The sequence below is a fragment of the Trichosurus vulpecula genome, chromosome 1 (genome assembly GCF_011100635.1).
Source record: "Trichosurus vulpecula isolate mTriVul1 chromosome 1, mTriVul1.pri, whole genome shotgun sequence".
Taxonomy (NCBI): Eukaryota; Metazoa; Chordata; class Mammalia; order Diprotodontia; family Phalangeridae; genus Trichosurus; species Trichosurus vulpecula.
In genome coordinates, this window is record NC_050573.1 from 195,107,525 (window position 1) to 195,132,788 (window position 25,264).

Consider the following 25,264-nt stretch of genomic DNA (forward strand, 5'->3'; position numbering starts at 1 on the left):
AGAGAGAGAGAAATAAGACAGAAAAGGTTTGTATTGGAGTAAGGATAACACACATAATTTTCTTTAAAATTATTCATGTCAGTATATCAGAAGATATCTTTAATTACGATTTATTTTAACTTCTACTACAAATGAAATCAAGCACTTTCTGCCTACCTAGAACATTTAGTGAATCTGCATGTCATTTTCTTGGTCGTGAAGGTATAGTTTTTTACATTCTATTCATGTATTTCTTGTCTTTTCAGAATACATGCCTTAAACATTATGAAGAAAAATATGCCTATATAAGATCATTATTTTCTTTTTTAAAAGATGTTTTGTTGATAATTTTCACATAATTGTTATTTCCCGACATCGTTCCCTCCCTCCCAAAGAAACCTCTGAACAAAAATGCCATCAAGCAATTAAAACTGACAATAGTACTTCTGTCTAGCAGCATATACCTTATTCTGTAACTATAGTGCACCATATAGAGCATTGCCATGCTAATGAGAGGAAAGAAAAATACTTTATCAATCCTTTTGAGTTAAGATTGGTCAATGATCAATAAATCTGAATTTCTTAGTACTTTTTTCCTATTTACTATGATCATTGTATATTAATTTTTCTCTAATTTGTACTTAGCTCTATATCAGTTCATATATTTTCCCAAGTTTCTATAAAATTTTCACGTTTATCCTTTTCGTTCTGTATTATTATTTTAAAGTAATATAATTTTATACTCATATGCCACATTTTGTTCAATCATTCCCTAATTATAAGATCATCATTTTACATAGAACATGCTATGATTCTAGTTCTAAAGAAAAAAAAATCAATATTTTAAACCGCATTGGTCAAATCTTGACTCTCCCTGGTCCATAGAATCTTAAGGATCACAAAAGCATTGTTCCAAAGCAAACTCTCACCAATGATTTTTCACACATGAATGTTTCATAACTCATCCATGGACATATTGATTTTATTTTAACATAAAATGACTGTGGTGTTGTAACCCTGATTTGCATGTGTTTCATCTGTGTTTCACTAGTGATGATACAATTGATAGTTTATTTTCTTTATAATAGTCATCAGGCTTGAGTTTTGAAAATATTCCGTGACAAATAGGTAAAGCAATACTAATTCAAAATAACTATTTACTAATTTTCCCCCTTTCCTTCCAATTATAATAAATTTCACACTGGTTTTTAACCAAGTAATATTAGAACATACAAATAATCCATGTGCTTGTTACTGCTTCCTCAAAATAAAAAAAATTATTTGAACTAATTTGTATAGATTATTTCTATCTCTAATGTAAAAAAAAAATCACAATTTTTGCTTTGTTTTCATAGAGTCATCCAAGGATATTTAGCATATAGAATTTTTTATTAAAAATATCTATTTCTAATTGACTCAGAGAGAAAAGTCAGTCTATCAGTAAAAAGTCTAAACCATTTAGGATATTTTTCAAAGAAGTGTCTTTTTATTTTTTTCAACACAATGCACCCAATAAAGTGTTGCCACATACAAGATTTTAAAAATAAATATGCAACTCATTTATGATACCCTATTCATAGCTGTCTTTACAATAGAATATAGTGCATGCCCTCTATCTATGTAAATTTATCAGATAGATAGACCACGGACAGAGAGAAAGATAGATAATTGTATGCATACTGTCTCCCCCCATTAGGTCATGAGTTCCTTGAGAGCATGGAATGTTTTTGCCTTTCTTTGTGCACAAAGCCTGATATATCATAAGCACTTAATAAATGCTTGTTGGCTAGACTTGACTTATTTTTGTACCACACTGATTTCAGCTTATTAGAGTCACTTTAGAAATACTTTGAGTCTACCAAATTGATTTTATTAAAAGGAAATCTAAAGCAAGATTCAGAGAGGTCCTCAATCTTAAAACTACAGTATAGCTTCTAAATTTGAACAGAATTGGTATAGTGTAAGGGTTCTTAGCCTGGGGTATGTGACCTTGGTTTAAAAAAAAATTATATTTGGTCAGCTATGATTTCAGTATAATTGGTCTCCTTTGTAATTCTTTGTAGCTAGGTGGTACAGTAGATAGAGCACTGAGTTTGGAATCAGGAAGACTTATCTTCCTGAGTTCAAGTCCAGCCTCATGCATTTATTAAGCTGAGTGGCAAGTCACTTTGACCCTATTTGCTTCAGTTCTTTATCTGTAAAATGAGCTGGAGAAGGAAATGCAAACCACTCCAGTATCTTTGCCAAGAAAACCCCAAATGGGGTCACGAAGAGTCAAATAGAACTGAAACCATTCAACAACAAAATTGTAATTCTGTGTATTTTATTTTATGCATTTAAAAGCATAATTCTTAGAAGGAATCTGTAAGTTTTACTAGACTGCCAAAGGGGTCTATAATACAAAAATGGCCAGGAACCCCCATTATACATACAGGTCTCATAAAAATTTCTAAAAACGTACTTAAAGAAGCAGATGCAAAGCCTGCAATCCTTATGATTTCCTGGGTTGTATCTTGTAATGAAGACACTGCTTAATCGATAAAACGAGGATGATTGTATTTACAATAGTATATTGCATTTTCTCTCAGTAAGTCAGTAAACATTTAAGTGCCTGCTATGTGACGGTCATTGGGCTAAGTGTTGGGGATAAAATAAAAGCAAAAAGACAGTCCCTGCCCTCAAGGAGCTCACAGTGTAATTGGGGAGACAATAAGCAAGCAACTATGTACAAACACGCTGCATAAAGGATAGAAGGGGAAGGGAAAAGGCATTTGTAGTTCCTGCTATGTGCCAGACACTGTGTAAGCGCTTTAGAAACATTATCTCATTTTATCTTCACAACAATCCTGTGAGGAGATGCTCATTTTTACAGTTGAGGAAACTGAGGCTATGTGACTTGTTTACAATCATACAGCTATATATACATACACATATGTGTACATATGTATGTGTGTATGTTTTGGGTACAATATATGTGTTGTGTAGGTATCTATAATATATACACATGTATACATAATATATACACATCTACAGATATACTTGTGTATATTGTATACTTGTGTATATCCACATATATCCATATATATCTGTATGTGTATATATCCATATGTGTATATTATATGTGTGTGTGTATATATATATATATCCATGTGTGTATATTATATATCTATATGTATATATCCATATATGTGTACATTGTGTATCTATATGTATAGGTCCATGTGTGTATTATATATCTACATGTATATATCCCCATGTGTATATTATATATATAGTATCTGTATGTATATGCTCATATATGTATATGTTATATATCCATGTGTATGTAGCCATGTGTGTGTATTATATTGGTATACAGATCCATATATGGATATAGGTATATATCCATATATGTGTATATTCTTTATATCTATGTATGTAGCCATGTATGTATATTATATATCTGAATGTATATATATCCACACACACATACACATATATACACAAAGACAGGATGAATGGGAGATAATTAAGAGGAATTGGGAAAAGTTCCTACAGAAGGTAGGACTGTATTTGAAACTTGAAGGAGGCTGGGGGTGGAAATGAGGAGAGCTTTCTAGGAATGGGGGACAGCCAGAGAAAATGCCTCAAGCTGAGGGATGGGGTGATTTGATCCTGGAACAGCTCAGAGGCCGCTGACACTGGATTGTAAGTATGTGGTAGGGAGAGGTGTGAGATGTTAGAAGACTGGAAAGGTGGAGGAAGGGCTGGTTTATGAAGGACTTTTATGGCTAAGAAGAAGGTTTTGTATATTTGATCCTGGAAGTGATAGGGAGCCACTGGAGTTTATTGAGTGGGGTCAGACCATCACTTTAGGAGAATCCCTTTGAATGTAGAATGGGGGAAATGTATGGCAGTCTGAGCCACAGCAGGCTGTTGCTGTAGGCCACATGTACGAGAGGATGAGGACCTGTACTAAGGTGGCTGCAGTATCAGAGAAGAGAAGGGGCCATGCATAGTTGAGAGACTTTGCAAAGGTATAATCAACAAGCCTTGGCCACAGATTGGATATGGCTCTGTGAGAGATAATAAGGAATCAAGGATGACACCTAGAGTTTCAGCTTGAAGGACTGGGAGACTAGTGGTGTCCTCAGCTATATTAGGAAAGTTTAGAAGGGAAGACAGTTTAGGGGAAAAGATAATGAGTTCAGTTTTGGACATGTCGAATTTAAGATGTCTTCATGATGCTATGAAGAAATTATTTTGCTAACTGAAAAACATTATGTGAGTGTTAGTTGCTTTTTAGTCTTAGACAGCTTGGTGGCATAGGGTATAGAGCACTGGGCCTGAAGTCAGGAGGACCTTAGTTCAAATCCCACCTCAGACACAAGAGGTATGAGGCAAGACCCTTAACCTCTGTCTGCCTCAGTTTCCTGAACTGTAAAATGGGGATAATAATAGCACCTACCTCCCAGAGGTGTTGTGAAAATCAAATGAGCCATATTTACAAAGTACTTAGCATAGTGCCTAGCACATAGTAGGCACCATATAAATGCTAGCTATCATTACTATTATTATCTATCCTACTCCCTCCACAAGACAGATGAAATGACCTCTCCCTATTCCTTTGTACCCCTCTAATGACAGATCCAAATTCAGCATTCACAGCTGTTACTGGGACAGCCCCACTTGGATGTCCCTCCAGCACCTCAGCATTTCCAACACTGAGTTCTTCTTTCGTGCTCATTTCTGATCTTCCTGCTTGATCTATGGTACCAAGATTCTCAGTTACTCACCACCTTGTCCTTTTTCAAACTGCTTTCCAGTCAGTTATCAAGGACTAGTGATTTCTTCTCTCAAGTTTTCTCACATTTGTCTTTCTTTCCATTGCCTTTGCATTCATACTAGTCCAGCCCTTTAATTACTTATCACCTGTAGTGTCTTCTTTAATTGTTTTCTTTTGCTCCAGTCCCATGTACACACTCACTGCCACCAGATTTAATCTAAAGCATTATTCTCTATTATTCCCTTGATTAAAATTTCTTACTAGGTCCCCGTTGCCCACCCAATCCAGACTCCTTGGTATTCACAATATAACTCAATCTATTTTTCCATGTTTCCACTACCCCTTGCTCCTTTCACCAACCCCCAGAAACCTAACCAACATTCTAATCTAATTCATTGTTTCCCAAACAAATCTTCCTTTCCATTTACTTATTCCGTGCCCTCTTCCTGCTCCCATCCAGATCTGTCAGTCCTATGCATCCTTCAAAGCCCAGGTCAAAAATCATCTTTTCCAAGTCTTGCCTGATTCCCAAACTTCCCCTCAAACTTAGAGGGGTGAAAGTAGTTTTCGCATCCTCTGAAATGATCTTGATTTCTCTTCGGTCAGCTATCAAATGCTACCCTGTATTCTATTTATTTGTGTATGTGTCTTATATCTCCAGTTTTGTGTGAAATCTTTGTGTTCAGGGACTTTGTACAACTTCAGATTTTCCAAGATCACAACACTGTGTCCTTGCACATGGTAGGCATTTGAATCTTTGATGAGATTACTCTAAAGCCAGTACCTAAGGTTCTAGTTCACATCTTTCTAGATTTTAAAATTTGGAGGGTTTCCTTCTATTGCTAATGTTGCTGCTTCCAAGTCACATTCATATAATACTTCAATGTTTGTAAAACCCCTTTCCTGCAGAATGACTGGCAAACCCAAGAATGCCCACCTGAAAGGGAAAATAATGCATCATGCTTTGATTAGTTGATCATCCCAAATTTTCCAGAACCTAAACCAGAGGTGTTTCTTGTATAGAAAATCCCTTTATGTTAAGTTCAGATGTTGGGAAGTATAATGATAAAAGCCCTGAATGAACCAAGCTGTCAGGATGAAGAAATAGGTGATGAATTAAGCAATCAGGATGCAGACTTTCTGCGGGGGGAATCACCAAAAAGAAGGATCTTTTTAAACAATTTCATCCCGAGTATTTGGAGTGGTAGCTACTGTGGCAATACTCTCCTAGGAGCTTTTTATGTCAGTGGACAGATCTTATCCTTTGTCTAATAAATGGAACCCTCTTCACATCATCCAGGAATCATCTGCTAATTTGAACACGGACCTCACTTAACGTCACAATTAGTTAAGGGTGACCTAGTAAGGATCTCATAAATACTTGTTCATTTATTGATTGATTGAGACTGAGCTGAACTTGAACCCGACAGTCTTAGAGCAGTCTCTTGGAATATCTTTAAGGGCTGTGATTCTAAATCTAAATAAACAGCATGCTTCAGTGGAATCAGAGGATTCGGATTCAAACTCTATAACTAACAGGATGACCTCAGGCCTCTCTGGACTTTAGTTTCCTCATCTGCAGAATGAAGAGGTTTTACTATATGATCTCTAAGGTACCTTCCACCTCTAAGTATATGATCCTTTCTAAATTTTGTTCATTCTAAAGCCACCTGAGGTTGTCTGGTACCACGTCTTTTTAGATTTTAAAATTTGAAGGGTTTCCTTCTATTGTGAGTGCTGCTGCTATTACCAACTCACGTTTACATAGCATTTTAATGTTCGCAAAGCCCCTTTCCTACAGCAATCCTGTGGGATGGGTAGTGTGAATATGATTGTCCCCATTTTATAGATATGAAAGAGGTTGAAATGGTAATAGTGATCATTATAGTTAGTATTCCAACCTAGGTATCCTGACTCTCAGTCCCCACGTTCTTTTCACAAATGTATACTGTTTTTCATACTGAAGAATCTCTGCTTTCAAAATGGAATGTTGTATCTTGAAATAAAGGCAAGACATTTTATTAAAAGTACTAAAATAATTTGCAGAAGGGACAAAAGAACTAAATACAAAGCTGTATTTGTCACCTAAATAAAACAAGACGGTTATACTGAATGATTCCTAAGGTCCCTTTTTGCCCCATAACATATTGATCTTCTTTTGTAAATGTTAATTTTCCTGAAACATAAATGATTCTGAATCCTGTGCTTCAGTTCTGATACAAAATCTCAGAATATTAAAGTGTTCTTCACAAATTCATATTTTGACTCAGCATCCACAGCTACTGAGGAAGTTGCTGTATATAATAGAATTTGATACTATGGATTCTCTCTTTCTCAGATCTGAATGAGCTGAGACCCCATCACAAGGCCTATCTTTTGCAAAGCAAAAATGAAAATGTAAGAGGCTTTTAGGTTTTAGCTATCTGTGCCACTGGGGGGAAAAATCACATTGACATTAGCAAGCTTAGAAACTAGAGCAGAAAGTACTTCCTTGGCCTAAGGAGAACTGCAGGCAACTTCATATTTCTCTGAAGTTACTTGTCATTAATTTTGTTCTAATCTTATAGCAAGCCAACTCATGTTATGTGAGCATAAGAGGCAAGCTAGTCAGCACAGTGTATAGAGCTCTTTATCTGAACTCAGGAAGATCTGAGTTCATGTCTGTCCTAGATTTGGGAACCTGGGCAAGTCACTTAATCTCTGTCTGCTTTAGTTTCCTTTTCTACAAAATGGGGTTAATAATAAGATTTACAGGGTTGTCGTGAGGATCAGATGAGATGATGTCTGTGAGATGCTTTGTAAATCTTAAGGTGCTGCATAAAGCCAAGCTCTGACTCCTTGTCATTATGTTGGAATTTTGATTATTCACTTCATCACACAACCTCCCATGAGCCCCAATAAAAGGATCTTCTAATACTTGTTTTGACCCCAAGATGTTTCCTCTCTGTGCAGTATGTGGCCATCCTGACAGAACTCTCATTTGAAAGTTCAAGAATCTACTTTTTTGTTTTTGTTTTTGAGATGGGCTAGGATTCTTGAATTGGATGGAGTATGTTGCTTAAATTCCTGGTCAGGAAACCAAATTCTTCACTGATTTGAACATAAAAATATCCAGGGGCCCAACTCTTCTCTTTGTCTTGCAAATTTCTAGCAAAGAACTTTCATCAACATCATAATATTGAGTGGGTAAAAAGTATGTGAAAAGTTTGTCCTTTTTTTTCTAATCAAAATGTTCATACTAGCAATGAGAGAGAGAGAGAGAGAGAGAGAGAGAGAGAGAGAACATATAAAAGTATTGGACTTGGTAGCAGGAGAGAGAGAGAGAACATAATGATATAAAAGTATTGGACTTGGTAGCAGGAGAGCTGCATTTAAATTCAATCTCAAGGGGCAGCTAGGTGGTGCAGTGAGTAGAGTACCAGCCCTGGAGTCAGGAGCACCTGAGTTCAAATGCAGCTTCAAACATTTGACACACTTACTAGCTGTGTGATCTTGGGCAAGTCACTTAACCCTAATTGCCCTGCCTTCCCCTCCTCCAAAAAATAAATAAATAAATTCAATCTCAAATAACTTTCTAGCTATGTGACTATGGACATATCAAAGGTTACCACTGAGCTTTGATTTCCTCCTCTATAAAATGTTAATAATACTTTAATTCTCTGCACTGTTTTGAGGATCAATCAAAGTGTTTTATAAAGTCTAAATGTCAGCTATGATCATTTTCCCCCTTTCTCTATTCATCAGTCAAATCAACAAGCATTTATTAAATGCCTCCTATGTTTATGCTTGATGTGGCAGGGAGCAGAGACAAAAATGAAATTATTCATACCCTCAAGGAGTTTACATTCTATTAGAAGAAGTAACTTGTATATACATGTATACAGTTCACAAAGTAAACACAAGGTAATTTCATGGGGGAATCACAAGCAGCTAATGTAGAAGTGGCACTTGAGCCGAGTGATTCTAAGATGTGGAGGTGAGGAGCTGGGGACAACCAGTGCCAAAGCACCAAGGGAGGGTATGGAGTGTTCTGTGTAAGGAACAGCAATAAAGCCAGTTGTTCTAGGACTATTAAGTGTGGAGAGGAGAAGCATGAAATAAGTCTGGAAAAGTAGTTGAGAGTCCAGTTATGAAGCCTTTTAAATACTAGGCAGAAGGGGTGTGTATGTGTGTGTAAAGAGGAAATAAACATTTTGATTTTCAAAAAAGCGTAATATCAGTTTCATGATACCTTCATTATATATGGTATTTTTGTCAGCACAGAAAGTTTTCATTCTAGCATTTTAATGCCATTTAACCTTACATGTTATAGTAATACATTTAGGTAAAAATTATTTTACCAGTACATTATAAATAACTAGGTGTAATGTTAGGTTTGCGAAGGACATCTTATCTTACGTGATTAGAGGTCAGAAGAGAGAGGGACCATTATTAGAGACGGCCAAGTGGTGCAGTGGATACTCTGTTGGGCGTGGAGTCAGGAAGAGTTCTATTTAAATCTTGCCACAGATACTTAACTGGCTGTGATCTATAAAATGGTGACCATAAGGGCACTTAACTCACAGGGCTGTTATAAAGATGAAATGAGGCAAGGTATAGAAAACCTTTTGCAAAATTTAAAATACTATATAAATGCAAAGTACTACCACTACTGCTGTTGTTAACTGAGGTTTTTCTCAGTGCTAGCACTTGAGATAGTTTCAGTAGAAAATATTTAGTACTTTTTTCATATTTTATCGTACAAGTTGGCAAAGTCCATTTAGAAATAATTGCATAGTACAGTCTTTAATGGTAAAAGAGAGGAATCAGTCAACAAGCATTTAGGTGACTACTACGTGTCAAGTACTGTGCTAGGCATTGGAGGATACTGGGGCAAAAAACCAGTTCCCTCTTTCAGGGGGATTATATTCAATTGCGGGAGACAAAAATAGGCATATAAAAGTATTTACAAAATAAATAAGAGGTAATTTGGTAGGAAAAGTACTGGTAATTGGGTGGTAGGGGCATTAAGGAGAGGCCTCATTGAGGAAGATTTGAACTGACTTCTGAAGGAAAGTGGGGATTCCAAGGCAGATTTGAGAGAAAGGGCATTCTCCCATACCTTTAACTTGTCCAGCAAAGAGAACGCTCTCCAGTTTAAACCCATGACCTCCCCACCCTTCCAAATTCATTAAATTTCATTAAAAATGTTTTTAAGATACTCAGTTGGAAGCCATGTGTGATTCCACCTACTTAAACCCTCTGTGGATCAGATAGTTTTATTCCCTGTATGACCAGGACAGGGCTTAAATTGAACAGGACAGAAAATGGGATGTTATTAGAGGATAGGAGGGATAGCCATTAGGGCTTATTTTACTCCTTTTCAGACTATTCCATTCCTTTTTGGTAGATTTCTCAAAAAAACTGCCAATGAGTAAAACCACCCCATTTCCAGCTCGAGTGACACATAAGCTTATTCCTCTTAATGGTTTTTTTTTCCTTTCATCTGGCCTTGGGCAAGATGGTTATTCAGCTTGGTATGGAAATGTTCTCCATTTGTAAATTTGGTTAATTTCTCTGTCTCCAGAAATCAATATATGTCTGATAAGTTCAGGGGAAGTTTTAGGTTTAGGTCCATCATAGCTTCTGTTTTTTGGTAGAGGAACTTTAAAGAGTTTAATAAGGAAGAGAATGAGATGAAGCTTTTAGAGTAGTCTAAGGAGCTGTCTCTAGACAGTCTGTCTCTTGAGACTCTTTGAGAGTAATGCAAAGTTGTACATAATAGATTGGCAGTTTCATGTTTTTTTTTCTATTTTACAATGTTATGTTTTATTTATTTGTTTTGTTTCTTAAGTTCAGAATAAAATAAATAAAATTTTTAAAGAAGAGTAATGCAAAGTAACTAGTTCCAGTATCTATCCTACAACTAATATGCAGGTATTTGAGAACATCTCTAAATTACATCATTAATTCTGTCTCTGTTGGGTGTTTTGACAGTCTATATTCCCAAAATATAGTAAATGGTGTGTTGTAGTGGACAGAAAGCAACCCTTGGAGCCAAGAACACTTGGGTACAAGTCCTACCTACTGAGTATGATCACTTAATGTCTTAGTGTTCCAAGCAGTTCTCTAAGATAGTTACATGTAAGTTATAGATCTACAGCGATGGAGAAAATATCTGCACCTCAAGTTCCCTATCCTGATGCAATGTCCAGTCTAGACCAAAAATAAAATAAAACAGCTATTCAGATTGTATCAGTCTTTTTCACAAGGCTTCTATTATTATCCATCAGTAGTTGGTCATTCATGTGTAAAATACTAATGAATGAACAAATGAATGATAAAGCATTTATTAAGCATTTATAAAATACTAGATAACTGTGCTAAGTGCTAGAAAAATATAAGCAAGCAAGACAATCCCCACCTTCAAGGAGCTTATGTTCTAATGGAAGAAGACAGCATATAAAGGGAAGCTAGAAAGATGGGAAGGTGGGAGTCAGTCAGCAAACAAGCATTTTTAAGCACCTACTACATTCTACGTGATTCAAAGAAGACTGCTCACTCCAGGAACTTAATGGGGGAGTCTATTGGGGGGAGATAACAAGCAAACAACTATGTATAAATAAGGTATATACAAAGGCATTCCAGCTAATCTATAGTGGGAAGGTACTAGGATTGGTAGCCTTGGTGTGCAAGTGGGAAGAAAATGAAGTAGATATCTAATTCTAGACTAGATAAGGAGAAAGCTCACTTTTCAGAACCCAGGGCCTAAGGCTCTGCTCAGTAGAGAATAAGGATAAGTTTAAATTAGTGTGTCTTCTCTATGGATGAAGCTAAGTAACTAGTCAACACTAAATGGCTACTAATTCATCTAATCTATTGTTCCAAAATAATCCTTTTTTATTTTTTCTTTCTCTCTTCTTCCTCTATGCCATCTCCATGTAGTGTCTGTGATTCCTGTGTAGCTCTCCCTAGGAAACAGTGAGATGGAATAGATGAGGATGACTTCCTCTTGACCACTAGAAGTCCTTTGCTCTTTGAAATGTTTAGCTTCCTCTAAAAGTCCTGAAATGAGTAACTTTGAAGGTGCCATTGCCCATATGGGTTCTAAAGCTGGAAGGAAAAAAAGAGTGAAAAGAAAAAAAATGAACTAATGGCTTTTGATCTTTTGAAAAGGTAAAAGTTTGTTTGAGTGTTGCCATGGATACACCATCTTGTTAAGAGGAATCTTCTTTACTGTCACACCAGGGCTGGAACCAGTAGAAAGGTTCCCTGCCTTGCCTTATGATGATCTATTAGGTACATAATTATGTCTGAAGTATTTTTCATTATACTGAATCAGTCTTCCATTGAGGGGAGAGAAAAACCTAAAATACAGAGTTTAAAAAAAAAAAAGGCTAACATCTGTGGTAGTTAATCCCTGCCTGCTTGTTTCAGTGCATCAAGAGATCTTTTATTTCAACTTATCACCATAATATTTATTGAATGTCCAGTGTGTGTAAAGCACTGTGCTAAGTGCTAAAAATCAGATCCTTTTCTGTGTTGAGGTTTTAAGAGGAGGAAGAGAACCTAAGCATACTAGGGCTTAAATCTTAAATGTTGCAGAGAGAGGCACATAAAATGGAATAAAGACCTCAGAAAGTAGAGACTTGAGAATCCCTAGAAGACATGCCAACTACTTCACAATTTTCCCCAGAGTTGATTCTATCGCACAAGGTCAACGGCTGAGTCATTGCCAGAGGGTAGGGCATGAATGCAGATATTCTGATGGTCTATGAAACAGCTTTCCTACATCTTTGATGGTTTGAATCTCTAGAGTCCTTGATTTCCCCATCCACCGAAAACAGTTAATAACGTGTGTGGGGCAAGGGGGGAAAGGAGTGAGAGAGGACTGGTGAATTGCGCCTTGAAATTCTTCATATAGGGAAAGACATTCCCTATATTTAAATGTCTGTTATTTTTCAAGATACTGTGTTTCTGATTATAAAAATACAAACAAACAAAAAAGTAGCTAGCCTGCCTTGCGCCAGTGAAATTTTTACTTCATTCTTGCAACCCTCCTTTTCTGTTAAGATTTTTTATGTATTTTTGGCTTTCCTGTCTGCTTTGTGTTTCTGAATGGTGCGTCTCTCTCCTCTTTTCTGAAGACTGCTGTTGCTTTTTCTCCCTTCCATTCATATTCTTTTTTTTTTCTTTCTTTTTGCTGCATGGAGACTCTCTGCTGTACAAGTGTAAGTATTTTTTTGGTAGCCTTGCAGTTTCTGGCCCTACTTGTTTACATTCCCGTGCTCCATTTGCTTCTGTGCTCCCTTGCTAGTCTCCCCGGAGACTGGATTGTCATCCATCCGCAGTTACTGAATGAAATAGGCAGCAATTTAGAGACAAGATTGGATTTTACAAGAAGGTTCAACCAGCATAACAGCTCATGAATTTAAAATATCCCCAGCCATATGCCTGAAAGCAAGCAGAAAATGTTGGTGAAAAAGGTACAAACAAAATGTCACTCAGGTTTAAAAAGAAAAAAAAAAGCATTCAGGTTTCTATGTCACAAAATGACACGTTTGTTTAAATTTGCCAGTTTTTCTTTAGATTTTTTTGTCCTATCATAGCAAACCCAAATTTGTGGAAAGTTGGCACTACGATTAATTTCCTCCATTACAAATACTTTTTATACACCTTTTTTCTACCTGATAATGATTCTTAAGAAATCTCTAAGAAAAATTTATTTATTTGTTTATTTATTTATTTAGGTTTGAGGTGAGATGTTTTGGGTTTGGTTTTTTTTTTTTTCCTGCATTGTGCAAACTTGGTAAAGTTTATGTAGAGTTTGGGGGGATAAAAATTTGAAGTGGGCAGTGTTTTAAACTGTTCCAAATATTTTCAGCCTTTCTAACTAGTTCATGTCTAGAAAGTAGAAGCTGAAAACTTGATAAACAGATATATGCTCTGGGTTTGTATGTTGGGTTCTGCATTAGTTATTGTAAGTCATGTTTAAAGTAGGCATTAATGGGGCAGCTAGGTGGCGCAGTGGATAGAGCCACTGGCCCTGGAGTCCGGACACTTGACACCAGCTGTGTGAGCCTGGGCAAGTCACTTAACCCAGATTGCCTAGCAAAAAAAAATGCATTAATGTATATTAAGCTGTAGGTTAAATGATTTAAATTCCATCACAAAAATTAGATGAAACAAACAACAATACTCAGCAATTTACAGTTAAGGGTCTCCAGAATTTGGGCCAAACTTATCTTTGAATAGGGAACATCCCTAGTTGATTCTTTCATGGTGATAGAAGATACTCAGTTGCATGTTGCTATGATAGGTGGGGAGAGAAGTCTTTCCATTTTGCCCTACTAAAGGTGTGTTTAAAAAAATTATTTGACACATATTCCTCAATGCTTCGTAAGAGTTTCTAGAATAACTGTTGCTTGTTTGAGATCCATTGCCTTTAAAGCAAAGGTTCTTGAGGTCCAGAATTTTAATTGGCACTGAGTAGTGTCAGTATGTATATATTTTTCTATGAGAAGTCCATACGAATGCTATATCTGTGGGGTTTAGATGACTGATCCCTTTCATGTACATGGAATCAATTTGTAGCCTACTCAGTGGTTCCAGAAGTGAAGCTTTATGGACCAAGAACCAATGAGGGTGAACAGATTCAAAGGACAACCAGATGCAGTAGACTTCATCCCTTAGGTTGGTATAGATAGGGAAGTGGATAAATGATGCTAGCTAGAGAAGATTATGAAGTCAAAATTTCATCCCAGGTATAACTCACCTGCAAAAGTAAAGAGGTCAAAATTAAATGGCAGCTCAAGAATAGCATCGTAGATCTGATCCTGAAAAGCTATCTTTGTCAGTACCCACATTTCCTATCTATACTTCAGTTCTAGGATTTTTATGGCTACCAAGTTTGAATGGTTGATTGTAGTGTGACCACTTTAGAAATTAGTATCTTTTCTAATTCTCTCAGGCAGGATAAAAAAAAAAATCCCAGGTAGGAAAAATATGTGAAAAACGAGATTTTTTTTTTTATTATTTACCAATGTTAGGTGCAACACTCCGTAGTGAACTATAAGCAATACAAGCTTTTTAAGATGTAGTGAGTTTGGGACCAATTGAAAAGTCCCATTCTTCCATGAAAATGTTACTCTTTCTGCATAAGTGTTAATCTATCCATTTGCAAATGGGCAGTTGTCTCTGTGACAAATTGAGCAAAAAAAAATTATTAAGAGTTCTTTAAAATCCAGTGAAATGTCACAGTATTTTGGAAGATGCTTGTGAAGGACACAGATGTAATGTTGTTACCAGTACCTGTAATAAACACAACAAAGCAAAATGATGAGACTTGTCTTATTCAGTCTTCAAGAATTTAACTTTGAGAAATTAGGAAGATAAAGATGGACAAAATTCGTACTACTTGAGCAGGGATTTTTTTTTTCTTTTTAGTTTGTAAGATCAGAACAGAATCATTATCCTAATAGCATTGAATAATCTTAAAGATTTGTTATGGAATTGGGCAGGACTATTTAAGAGATGAACAGATCTGTTTGCAAATGGGGCAGTTTCTATATTTGGCATATACAGTATATATAGACAGTTCTGCTTTATGTAAATTTGTATTATGCAAATTTGACTTTACAAAATCTGCAATCCAAGAAAAATTACAAAAATTCCTTATGCAAAGCAGTTTTAAAGGTGAAATACCCTGAAGGAATACAGGTATTTACAGCAAGCAATTGTTGATTTGCACGATTTTAAAATCCTGAAGTATTTCATAATGTGTAATGCGCACGTGTCTGGAGTGCAGATATTAAAGCAGCAAAGAAGTTCCCAGAGTTCCTGCCAAAAAAAAAAAAAAGATGAAGGTCACTACTTGCCAGACCAAATCTTTAATGTAGACGAAACTGGCCTATTTTATCAAAGAATACCATCTCAAACCTAGTCCTTGGTGGAGGAAAAACTGTGCCAGGTCGTAAAGCTTTGAAAAATACTTCTGCTTGAGGGAATGCCTCTGAAACTTGCAATTTAAAACCTGTTCTTGTGCACCACTCAGAAAATCTCTGAGCATTGAAAGGAATCCATAAGGCCCTTCTACCTGTGCATTATTTTTGCTAACCCTAAGGCATGGATAATCCTTATTATCTTTGAACAAGGGTTTATGCACTGCTTCATTCCAGAAGTCCAGTAGAAGTTTTGTAATGATAATGGCATTCCTTTCGAGATTCTACTTACTTTGGATAATGCCCCAGGTCACCCTCCCCAACTGAATGATTTTAATGAAAATGTAGAAGTGGTCTACCTTCCCCCAATGCTACCTTGTTATTACAACCTATGGATCTAAGAGTGATTGTAAATTGCAAGGTGAAACATTCACACACTACCTTTGCCCAGGCAGTTGCAGCTTTAGATGCAGATGAGGACTTTGCTTTGAGAGATTTCTGGAAGTCCTATAATATTTGCCATGCAATGTGGAATATTGCTAAGGCATTTAAGACCTAACAGAAACATGTATGAAGAGAGTTTGGGGGAAAGTGTGCCCATAGTTCAATCCTGGTGGATTTGACTAAGATAAAACTTTCGAAGAAGATTGTAAAATTAGCAGAAGAATTGGAGCTAGAAGTGGATGAGAAATGATGTGGAAGAGCTGATTAAGTCTCATGCAAAAGAACTGTCAAATGAGTTTCTAATTGAGCTGCTGGCTTCAAAGATTGCAGAAGAAGAAAGGGAAGCTTCAGAACCTGAGGTGGAAACAAGGGTTCATGACAAAACCATTGGCAGAAGTGTTTCGTCATTTGAGTTAATTTTTTTTGTGTATTGAAAAGATGGATCCAAATACTTCAAGATTTTTTAAAGTTCAAAGACTAGTTGAGGATAATGTTGCTTGCTGTTGTCAGATATACAAGGAAAAGAAGAGAGCCTTTTTCCAAATATCTCTTGATAGCTTCATTAAAAAAGTTGCACAGTCAACCAACCAGTGATAAAGGCCAGGTGCAGTGGGTAGGGAAGGGACAACATATGGCACATCTCCATTAACTTTACTGTACCATATCATTAGCTTTACCTTTCATTTCATAATTGTTTATTATCATGGTACAATATTTAACACATCTCCGTTTTGGTACAATTTATGACTTGCATAAAGATATTTGTGTATACCTTCCTTATAGAGGCTAAGAGAAGTGGGTAGGGGCAAATTCACGTTATGCAAAAATTGCTTTATCAGAGGTCCATTTATGTAAAGGGAGAGCTATCTGTATGCATAACTTGATGACAAGTGAATGAAGCTTCATGGTTCTTAAATTATATCTTTCTGCCGAGCTTTTTTATAAGTTCATTATCCATTTTATCAGGGCTTTACCAATGAAGACAGTAGTACCAGGTCCTTCTCCCATATGCCAGCCCTGAGGACCTGACCTAGTGATTCTGCCCTTTTCCACTACCATCACACCCTCCCCCAACAGCAGCAACAGCAGTAACAAACAGAAACAGGAGCAGCATCAGAAGCCTGTCCTCCCTTGGACTAAATCCTGAATTTTGTTGTTAGAGTCTAATTTTTCTCAGTGTCCATCCTTACTCATTCTTGAGTCTCTCAAGAGGTGGTCAATGGGTAATTATGTACTCTGCCTTCTTCTAGTTAACTGCAAAGATTTCTATTGGGAGAAATAACCATAGATGCCTTAAAAAAATAGGATACATTCAAGACACCACTAGAAAGACTACTATTGACATTGGCTGGTTATAGCTCTGAGCAGGAATACTGTATATGGACCGTTTCAAGGCATTAATCTTGTGAATTAGTTTCTGCCAAAGACAAACTGCTAAGGAAAGACCTGAGTTACAGAGCTACTGCTGTTGGGCTACTAACCTCTGAAGTCTTGAATATATTTATGCCGAGCCAAACTTGTAGGGAAGTGGGAACTGCAATCAAAATGGTTGCCTCTTATGGCTAATCTTAAGGTAATGATACTTTTACAGAACCATAAAACCTTTTCTTTATGAATAAATATTCTAATTTGCTATGGCATCAACATATTTCAACAGAATAGCAACCAGAATAGCCAGGTTTGCTATTATTTGACAAGTTGACCCATTTAGATCTAAAAATGATCATCCCTTTCTCCTCTCCTACCATTCTTTCAAGTAAATATTAGTACCAAGATACACTTTAAAAAAAAAACTAGCTCTGATTTTGAAACTATAAAGTTGTTTACATCAAGCCTGTGTTTGGCAGTGGCCAGTTTGTTCAATGAAATATCATTCAATTAAGATGGTTTTATTTTTTACTGGATTTTTGGAGTCTTAAGTTCTACCATGAGATTGAAGTTCACAAACTGATTCAATTTCTTCAACACTGAATCATCGTTTCTTACTTCTCAGACTAATTTGCAAGGGGTTTTTGTTTATTTGTTTAAATCCTAAAATTCACAAGTATATCTCTAGGGGTACAGTACAGTGTAGGGGAAAGAACACCAGGCTAAAGATCTCTTTTCTAGTCTCATCTTTATCACTTAGCTGTGTGATCTTGGGCAAATTATTAAATCAGTCTAAGCCCAATTTCTTCACCTGTAAAATGTGTCAATGATGGTCTCAGAGGTTCCTTCCACCTTAAAATTTAATGATTCTGCATTCTGCTAATGATGATGATGGTGATGATGAACTTAGCCTTGCACCTTGGAGAGATTCATCCGCTTGTCTTCCACTACTCTTTTGGTGGGACTGACTAGATAGCTCTTTATGACTAAGAGTTAACAATGTGTTAAGAACCCAGCACTAAAATTTGTCAGTTAAAGGAAAAATTGCTTCTAGAAAAAAGCATCTTGTTTTTATGGTCTGTGATAAAAGGACCAGGAATTATGGCAATATATTGAGCATGACAGCATATATAGGCTATATAATTCTAGAAGAGTTTCATTTGATTATATTATAACTAAAGAAAAATGAGGAGAAATGCAAAAAAAAAAAATCAAGGCAGAATTGAGAAAGGTTAGCTACTTAAAGATTTTAATCACCATATGCAGTTTTCTCATCTGTATTATGAAGGAGTTAGGTTACATGATCTCTGAGGCACTTTTTAGTTCAAGATGTGTGATCCTGTGATTAAGCTGAATTTATTCATTTGCTCCTGTGATAAACTGTTAGTAAATGGCTTTGTCTTGAATTCCCAGCAATTGTTTCTGTTGTCTTTAATCTTGTGCATTTTATGCATTATGATAGTCTTTTGCATAGCTTGGAATGAAAAGGATGCATCTCACTGGTAAATATTATTTGCAAAGACATAGTAAAAGACTTCAGCTCTGGTTGTGAAATATTAGCATAAATATAGTTGTGCACTCTAATCCAAAGTTTGGGGCAAAAATTGGACAAATTTGAAAAAGTGTTACTTTTCTCAAACATGGAATAATTCTTTCCATCGAAGCATTCCCAGAGGAAACAAACTTTCTAGTTAGGCTAAAACTTACCAGTAAATATTTGTAAAGGTGGTGGGGTAATTTTTCTGTGCTTACTAACTGCTTTATTCCCCACTTTGGTTCTAGATGACTCCTAAATCTAAAAGGAAAAGTATCCATAGTCGAATGCTCCGACCTGTTTCCAGGGCCTTTGGTAAGTCAATCCTTATTTTTATCATACTGTAACAATACCTACTTTTATTTATACAGCCCTTAGATCCGAGTTACTCAAATGACTTCATAGGCAGAAGTATGCTCTTCCTCACAACATTTCCTGCATGTCCCTGTTTTATAGATGAGGAATACTGAGGAACAAAAGAGGGGCAAAGTGGTTTGCTTGACATTAAATTAAAAGGTTTTAACTGTCATTGCCACCCCTGTTATCAACAAATGGATGCTCCTTATGTCAACATAAGACCTACCACAGTGCCTTGAATATAGTTGGTGCTTCATAAATGCTTGCTGAATGTAATGGACATGAATTAGAAGCACTTCATGTCTTTGTTGTTGTTCCGTTGTTTCAGTCATTTCTGACTCTTTCTGAGCCCATTTGGGGTTTTCTTGGCAAAGATACTAGAGTGGTTTGCCATTTCCTTTTCCAGCTCATTTTACAGATGGGGAACTGAGACAAACAGAGTTAAGTGACTTGCCCAGGGTTACATAGCTAGTAAGTGTCTGAGGCCACATTTGAACCCAAGAAGATGAGTCTCTCAGACTCCAGGTCCGGAACTCTATCCACTGCACCACCTAGCTGTCCTTCTGGTCTTTTAGGCATTACCATATGTGATGTTCACTCTTTTGTTGCTTCCTTTAAGAAATGGAGTTTGATCTTGATAAAGCACTAGAAGAAGTTCCAATTCACATAGAGGACCCACCTTTCCCATCCATCAGACAGGAGAAGAGGGCTTCCGGATTCATCTCAGAGCTGCCATCCGAGGAAGGGAAGAAGCTGGAGCATTTCACCAAGTTAAGGCCAAAACGGAATAAAAAGCAGCAACCTACCCAAACAGCAGTAAGTTCCTCTGGTAACTGGTGAGGCACCATCTCTTCTTCCTTTTTTTCCCCCCCTCACTTCTGGCATGTGATATGAATAAGATATTTCACAAAGAGTTAAAATGTAGGCTTTAGGTAGGATAGAGCTGTAATGGCCAAAGATGAGATCTACAGCAAATTGGCATAACCACACACCTTTTTAAAACTGAGGGATATAAACTTAGAGCAGCTCAGAGCCAAGACAGAGCACCTGAGAACAAGTTGAATCTCTGGAGAACCATGAAGCTTCATACACTTGTCCTCAAGTTATGCATACAGACAGTTCTCCTTTTACATAAATGGACCTCTGATAAAGCGATTTTTGCATAATGTAAATTTGCCCCTACCCACTTCTCTTAGACTCTGTAAGGAAGGTATACACAAAATATCTTTATGCAAGTCATAAAATATACCAAAATGCAGACGTGTTAAATACTGTACCATGATAATAAACAATTACGAAATGAAAGGTAAAGTTAATGATGAAGTATACACAATATGGTACGGTAAAGTTAATGGAGATGTGCCATATGTTGTCCCTTCCCCACCCACTGCACCTAGCTTAGAGTTGCCCTTTGATGTTCAGGAGTGAAAAGGTTTGCTAAATATTAAAGAACAAGTCATTTATTTTTCACTTTATAATATCAGAAAAGAAACACATATATGCAAAAAATCCCACTTTCCCTTTTAGTATCCAACCATGACCCTCTTAGTCTGTCTCTGCTTTTGTTGGTCTACATTGGAGGGGTTCTTAACCTGAGATCCATGAACTTATTTAAAAATATGTATTTTGACAACTATTTCAATGTCATTGTTTTCCTTTGTGATAGTATGCATTTTATGCATGGACTTCACTAGACTGTCAAAGGGATCTATGACACAAAAAAAAGTTGGAAGTGGAAGAGACCTTTTATCACTTCAGGTTATTAATATAGCACATAATCCACTTGCAGATAACTGATGACTGGCAGGATCTTTAACCCCTTGCCCCTTCCCATCTTAACCTGAATGTCACTGGCAGAGCTGAAAACGAATGCCTTTTTTAAAATTAGTCTGATTTATTTGAATGCATCTTTTGGGGAAGTGCTTAGAGTTTTGGTTTGTTTTTTTTTTAAAGACAATGTGAGGTGAGCTGTTATCACTCATGGTGAAAAGACAAGAACCAACACTATAGTATGTTTCCAGATAATTAGTTTCTCTTTGTCTCCCTCCCTCTGAAGGACTATTAAAACTCTATAATTTGTTCACGAAATGACGCTGGTGTCCCTGCACTTAAATCCATGGCCCACAGAAAGAGTGGTAATTAGGCTGCAGAATATAGGTTCTGCATAGTTGATCCTGTAGTTGTGTTCTAAAGTAAATTGTGACAGTTTCTTGGTTCAGGAGCACTTTGGAAATATCCTCAGAGATCTTGTGACATTGGCTGAAATTCTCCTTTCTGCTTGTGATTGGCTGTCCCATCTCTCCTATTGAGTTCAGTTACCGCGTCTGTGCAGGTTACTCCCAAACAGACATGCCTAACCCTGTCCTCTTTCTTGTATAATAGTCCTGCATCACCAGCTTCCTGCTGAACATAGGAAAGGATCTAAAAGTATCTAAAACGGAACTTTTTGCTTTTCCCCTGCCTTTAGTTTTTTTTTTGAAGGCACTACTACCCTACCTATCACCCAGATTTACAGCCTCAGTTCTCATTGATGTTTTTGTCTCCCATCAACCTACACACTCAGTCTTATTAATTCTACTTCCGTAATGTCTCTCAAATACCTTCCCTTCTCTCTACTCATATAATAATAACTTTAGTTCAGTCCCTCGTCACCTTATTTACTATAAAAGGCTCCTAACTGAATTAATAACTTCCAGGTTCTTTGCTTTCCAAACTCTTCTTCACCAAACTGCCAAAATAATCTTTCCAAGGCACAAATATGACCATGTCATTCCCATTCCCAAAAACCTTTAGCCACTTCCCATTGCCTTTAGGGTGAAATACCCGGGATCTAACTTAACCTTTCCATTCTTAACTCATGTTATTCCCATTCATACTCTCTGCTTTAGCCAAACTAGAATCCCAGCTTCCCCTGAATTCTATCTCCTACTTCCTCTGAATTTACACAAGCCCTCCCCATCCCTGATATGTAATCTCTTCTCATTTCTGCCATCTAGAATCCCCTGGCCATTTGTTAATGCTCTCCCTCCTCAAATTGCCATGTGTCTTATCTGTGTACATATGTGCTATTTCCCCAGTTGAATGAAAGCTCCTAGAGGGCAGGGCCAGCTTCATCTAGAGACTTAACGAATGTTTGCTTAGTGGTATTGAATTGCATTGGAAATAGGGAAGGAAATAAGTATTTATTAAGCACCTACTATGTGCCAGGCACTGTGCTAAATGCTTTACAAATATCATCTTATTTGAAAATTAAGAATTGTCTCAATCCTCTGAACCTCCTTTTTGTCCTCACCTCAACCTCTGCTTTCTCAATCCCTCCCCATATTGCCAGTCTATGGCATCCTTATTTTTAGGATCACTTTACATTCTTGACTCAATAGCTATAGCTAACCAAGTCAGTAAGTCATCATCCTTCGTTCTTGAATGATTGGCCTCTCCTCTTTTCATGTCCTAGTGATCTTCCCTCAGCTTTTTCCTACCATCTGCCTTTTCCCCTTCTATTCCCATTCTGCTGAGTGCTGTGAGAGGGGGTCATAAAAATATTCTGACTGGGCCAGTACAAATTCATCGTATCTCACCTTGGTTGGGCCCATCTTGCTCTATAACAATGCTTTTATTAGTCTCTGATCCCCACAATGACTGTTCCATACCCAGCAGAGCTCTCACCCCCTACCTCCTTCCCAGGAAATGGCCTCATCTCCCATTTTACTGAGAATTCTGAGGATAGTCATCCTGGGCTCTCTCTTGTCTCCCCACCTCTACATTCCAGAACCATGTCTTCATTCATCTTCTCGTCCTTTGCTTCAGTGCCATAGAGTAATGTGGACCTTTTCCTTGCTTTTACTTCTTCTTCGATAAGTATCTCATCTCATCATTTCCAAAAGTTTGCCTCATTTCTCATGCCTTTCTCATCTTCATTCTCTTTCTGCCAACTGGTTTCTTCCCCACTGTCTATGATTTTCTACTCCTTAAAAAAGAAAAATAACCCACCTGATCCTTCCTTGGACTCTGCCATCCCCATAAATTATATCTCTATATCTCCCCTCCCTTGCAATATTAAATTCCTAGAGTAATGTGCATTCATTCACTGTCTCAGGAAATGATCTCACCTCCTGTTTTACCAAGAATATTGAGGATATCATGCTCAACTTCCTCGTTCCTCAGTCCTTGCCAATTTCTAAGTCCAATTTCTTTTCTTTTTCTTTTTTTTAGAAGTATGCATTATCTTTTTTAAAAATTTTTATTTTCAGTTCTAAATTCTCTCGCTCCTCCTGCCTTCTCCCTCACCCATTGAAAAGACAAGAAATATTATACCCATTTTAATATAAAGTCATGCAAAACATATTTCCATATTAGCTATGTTGCCAAAGAAAATGGCAAGAAAGTGAAGAAATGTGCTTCGATCTGTACTCAGATTTCATCAGTTCTCTTTGGAGGTGGATAGAACTTTTTTGTCGTGAGACCTTTGGAGTTGTTATGGATCATTGTATTGATAGAGGACCTAAGTCTTTCATCACAATTGGTTATCATTACAATATTGCTATTGTGTAAGTTTCCCTAGTTCTGCTCACTTCATTTTGCATCTGCTCAAATAAATCTTCCCATGTTTTCCTGAAGTCATCCCCTTTTGACTCTGAAGCTATTCTCTCAGAATCACCAATAACCTATTAAATGCTAAATCACATAGTCTTTTCTTTGTTCACCTTCACCTTAATGTTTCTAAAGCGTTGAACTGGTACTGAGAGGCAGCATGGCATGGTTGGAAGAGTGTGAGCCTTGGAGTCAGGAAAGCTGGGTTAAATCCTGTGTCAGATATTTAACAGAGCTGTGACAATAGACCAGTCATTTAACCTCTCAGCCTCAGTTTCCTCATTTTTAAAATGGAGAGAATACTGTTTACCTCATAGAGCTATTTTGAAGAAATGGTAATGGAAACTTTAAAACATTATATAAATGTGGGAGAGTGAGGTGGTGCAGTGGATAGAGCACTAGCCCTGGAGTCCAAATCCAGCCTCAGGCACAAGAATATGAGTCTTCCTGACTCCAAGCCTGGAACCCTTTTTACTTTGCCACTTAGTTGCCTTTACATGTAGTAGGGGCAGAGCAAATGTTTATTGAATTACTGCCATGTTATCCATTTAGATTTGTAAAAGCTAGCTCTCTAGAGGCTTCTTCTTCCTCCTAGATACCATGCTTGTTGGCAGTACTGGTAAGCTGCCACCATGTGGATATCGTTGCCCCAGGATCCCCTGCCTAATTGTGGCCAGCCAACCTTGGCACTGACTACCTGGCAAATTTGTAAGGGAAATCAATAATAAAGAATAAGGTGGGATAATAGAATAAGTGCCATCCACCTCACTCTCCAATAACCTTAAGTCTGTGTCTTTCGTGGTAATGACAGAATGCATTCCTTTTTATGTGGAAAAAAAAAAAAACTGTTCCTTAAAGGAAAAAAAGTTTCTTCTTCCTCATAAGAGAGGAAGTCAGTATAAGATAGAGGAAAGAGTACTTGACTGAAAGGTAAGAGATCCATCTGGGTTCTAGTCCTGATTGCCACAAATTAGCTGTGTGGATGAGCAAATCACTGAAACTTTGTGAGCCTCAGTACTCTTATTTCTGAAATGAGGAAATTGAACTGGAGGATCTCTGAGATTCCTTCTGTTTCTAAAACATACTTGGAAATAGAAGAAAAGAGCTTTGTACATCATTGTGTCCTTCCAGCTGGCATGTTGTTAAACCCTGCAAAGAACCTTTTCTTGATAATTGTCATTGTTCTTCTACAAAGGGAAAAAAGTGGAGATTGGGTGTGGAGGTAATATTTTTCTTCTCTGAGTAAGCTTGCTAATTATGGAAGACAGATACCAGAGAGTAAGCATAGTATGTTATAAAGTTTTTACT

General features: G+C 37.0%; 1 protein-coding gene across 2 annotated transcripts in view; it reads left to right on the plus strand.

Moving 5' to 3' along the window:
• The window catches only part of CARMIL1 (capping protein regulator and myosin 1 linker 1), a 380,656-nt gene that overhangs the window by 323,514 nt on the left and 31,878 nt on the right, over positions 1-25,264 (plus strand). For both annotated transcript variants that reach the window (XM_036765787.1, XM_036765794.1), the window contains exons 30-31: positions 19,258-19,324; positions 19,986-20,182. In XM_036765787.1, coding sequence (XP_036621682.1) covers positions 19,258-19,324; positions 19,986-20,182 — 264 coding nt within the window. The remainder of the gene's footprint in view (positions 1-19,257; positions 19,325-19,985; positions 20,183-25,264) is intronic.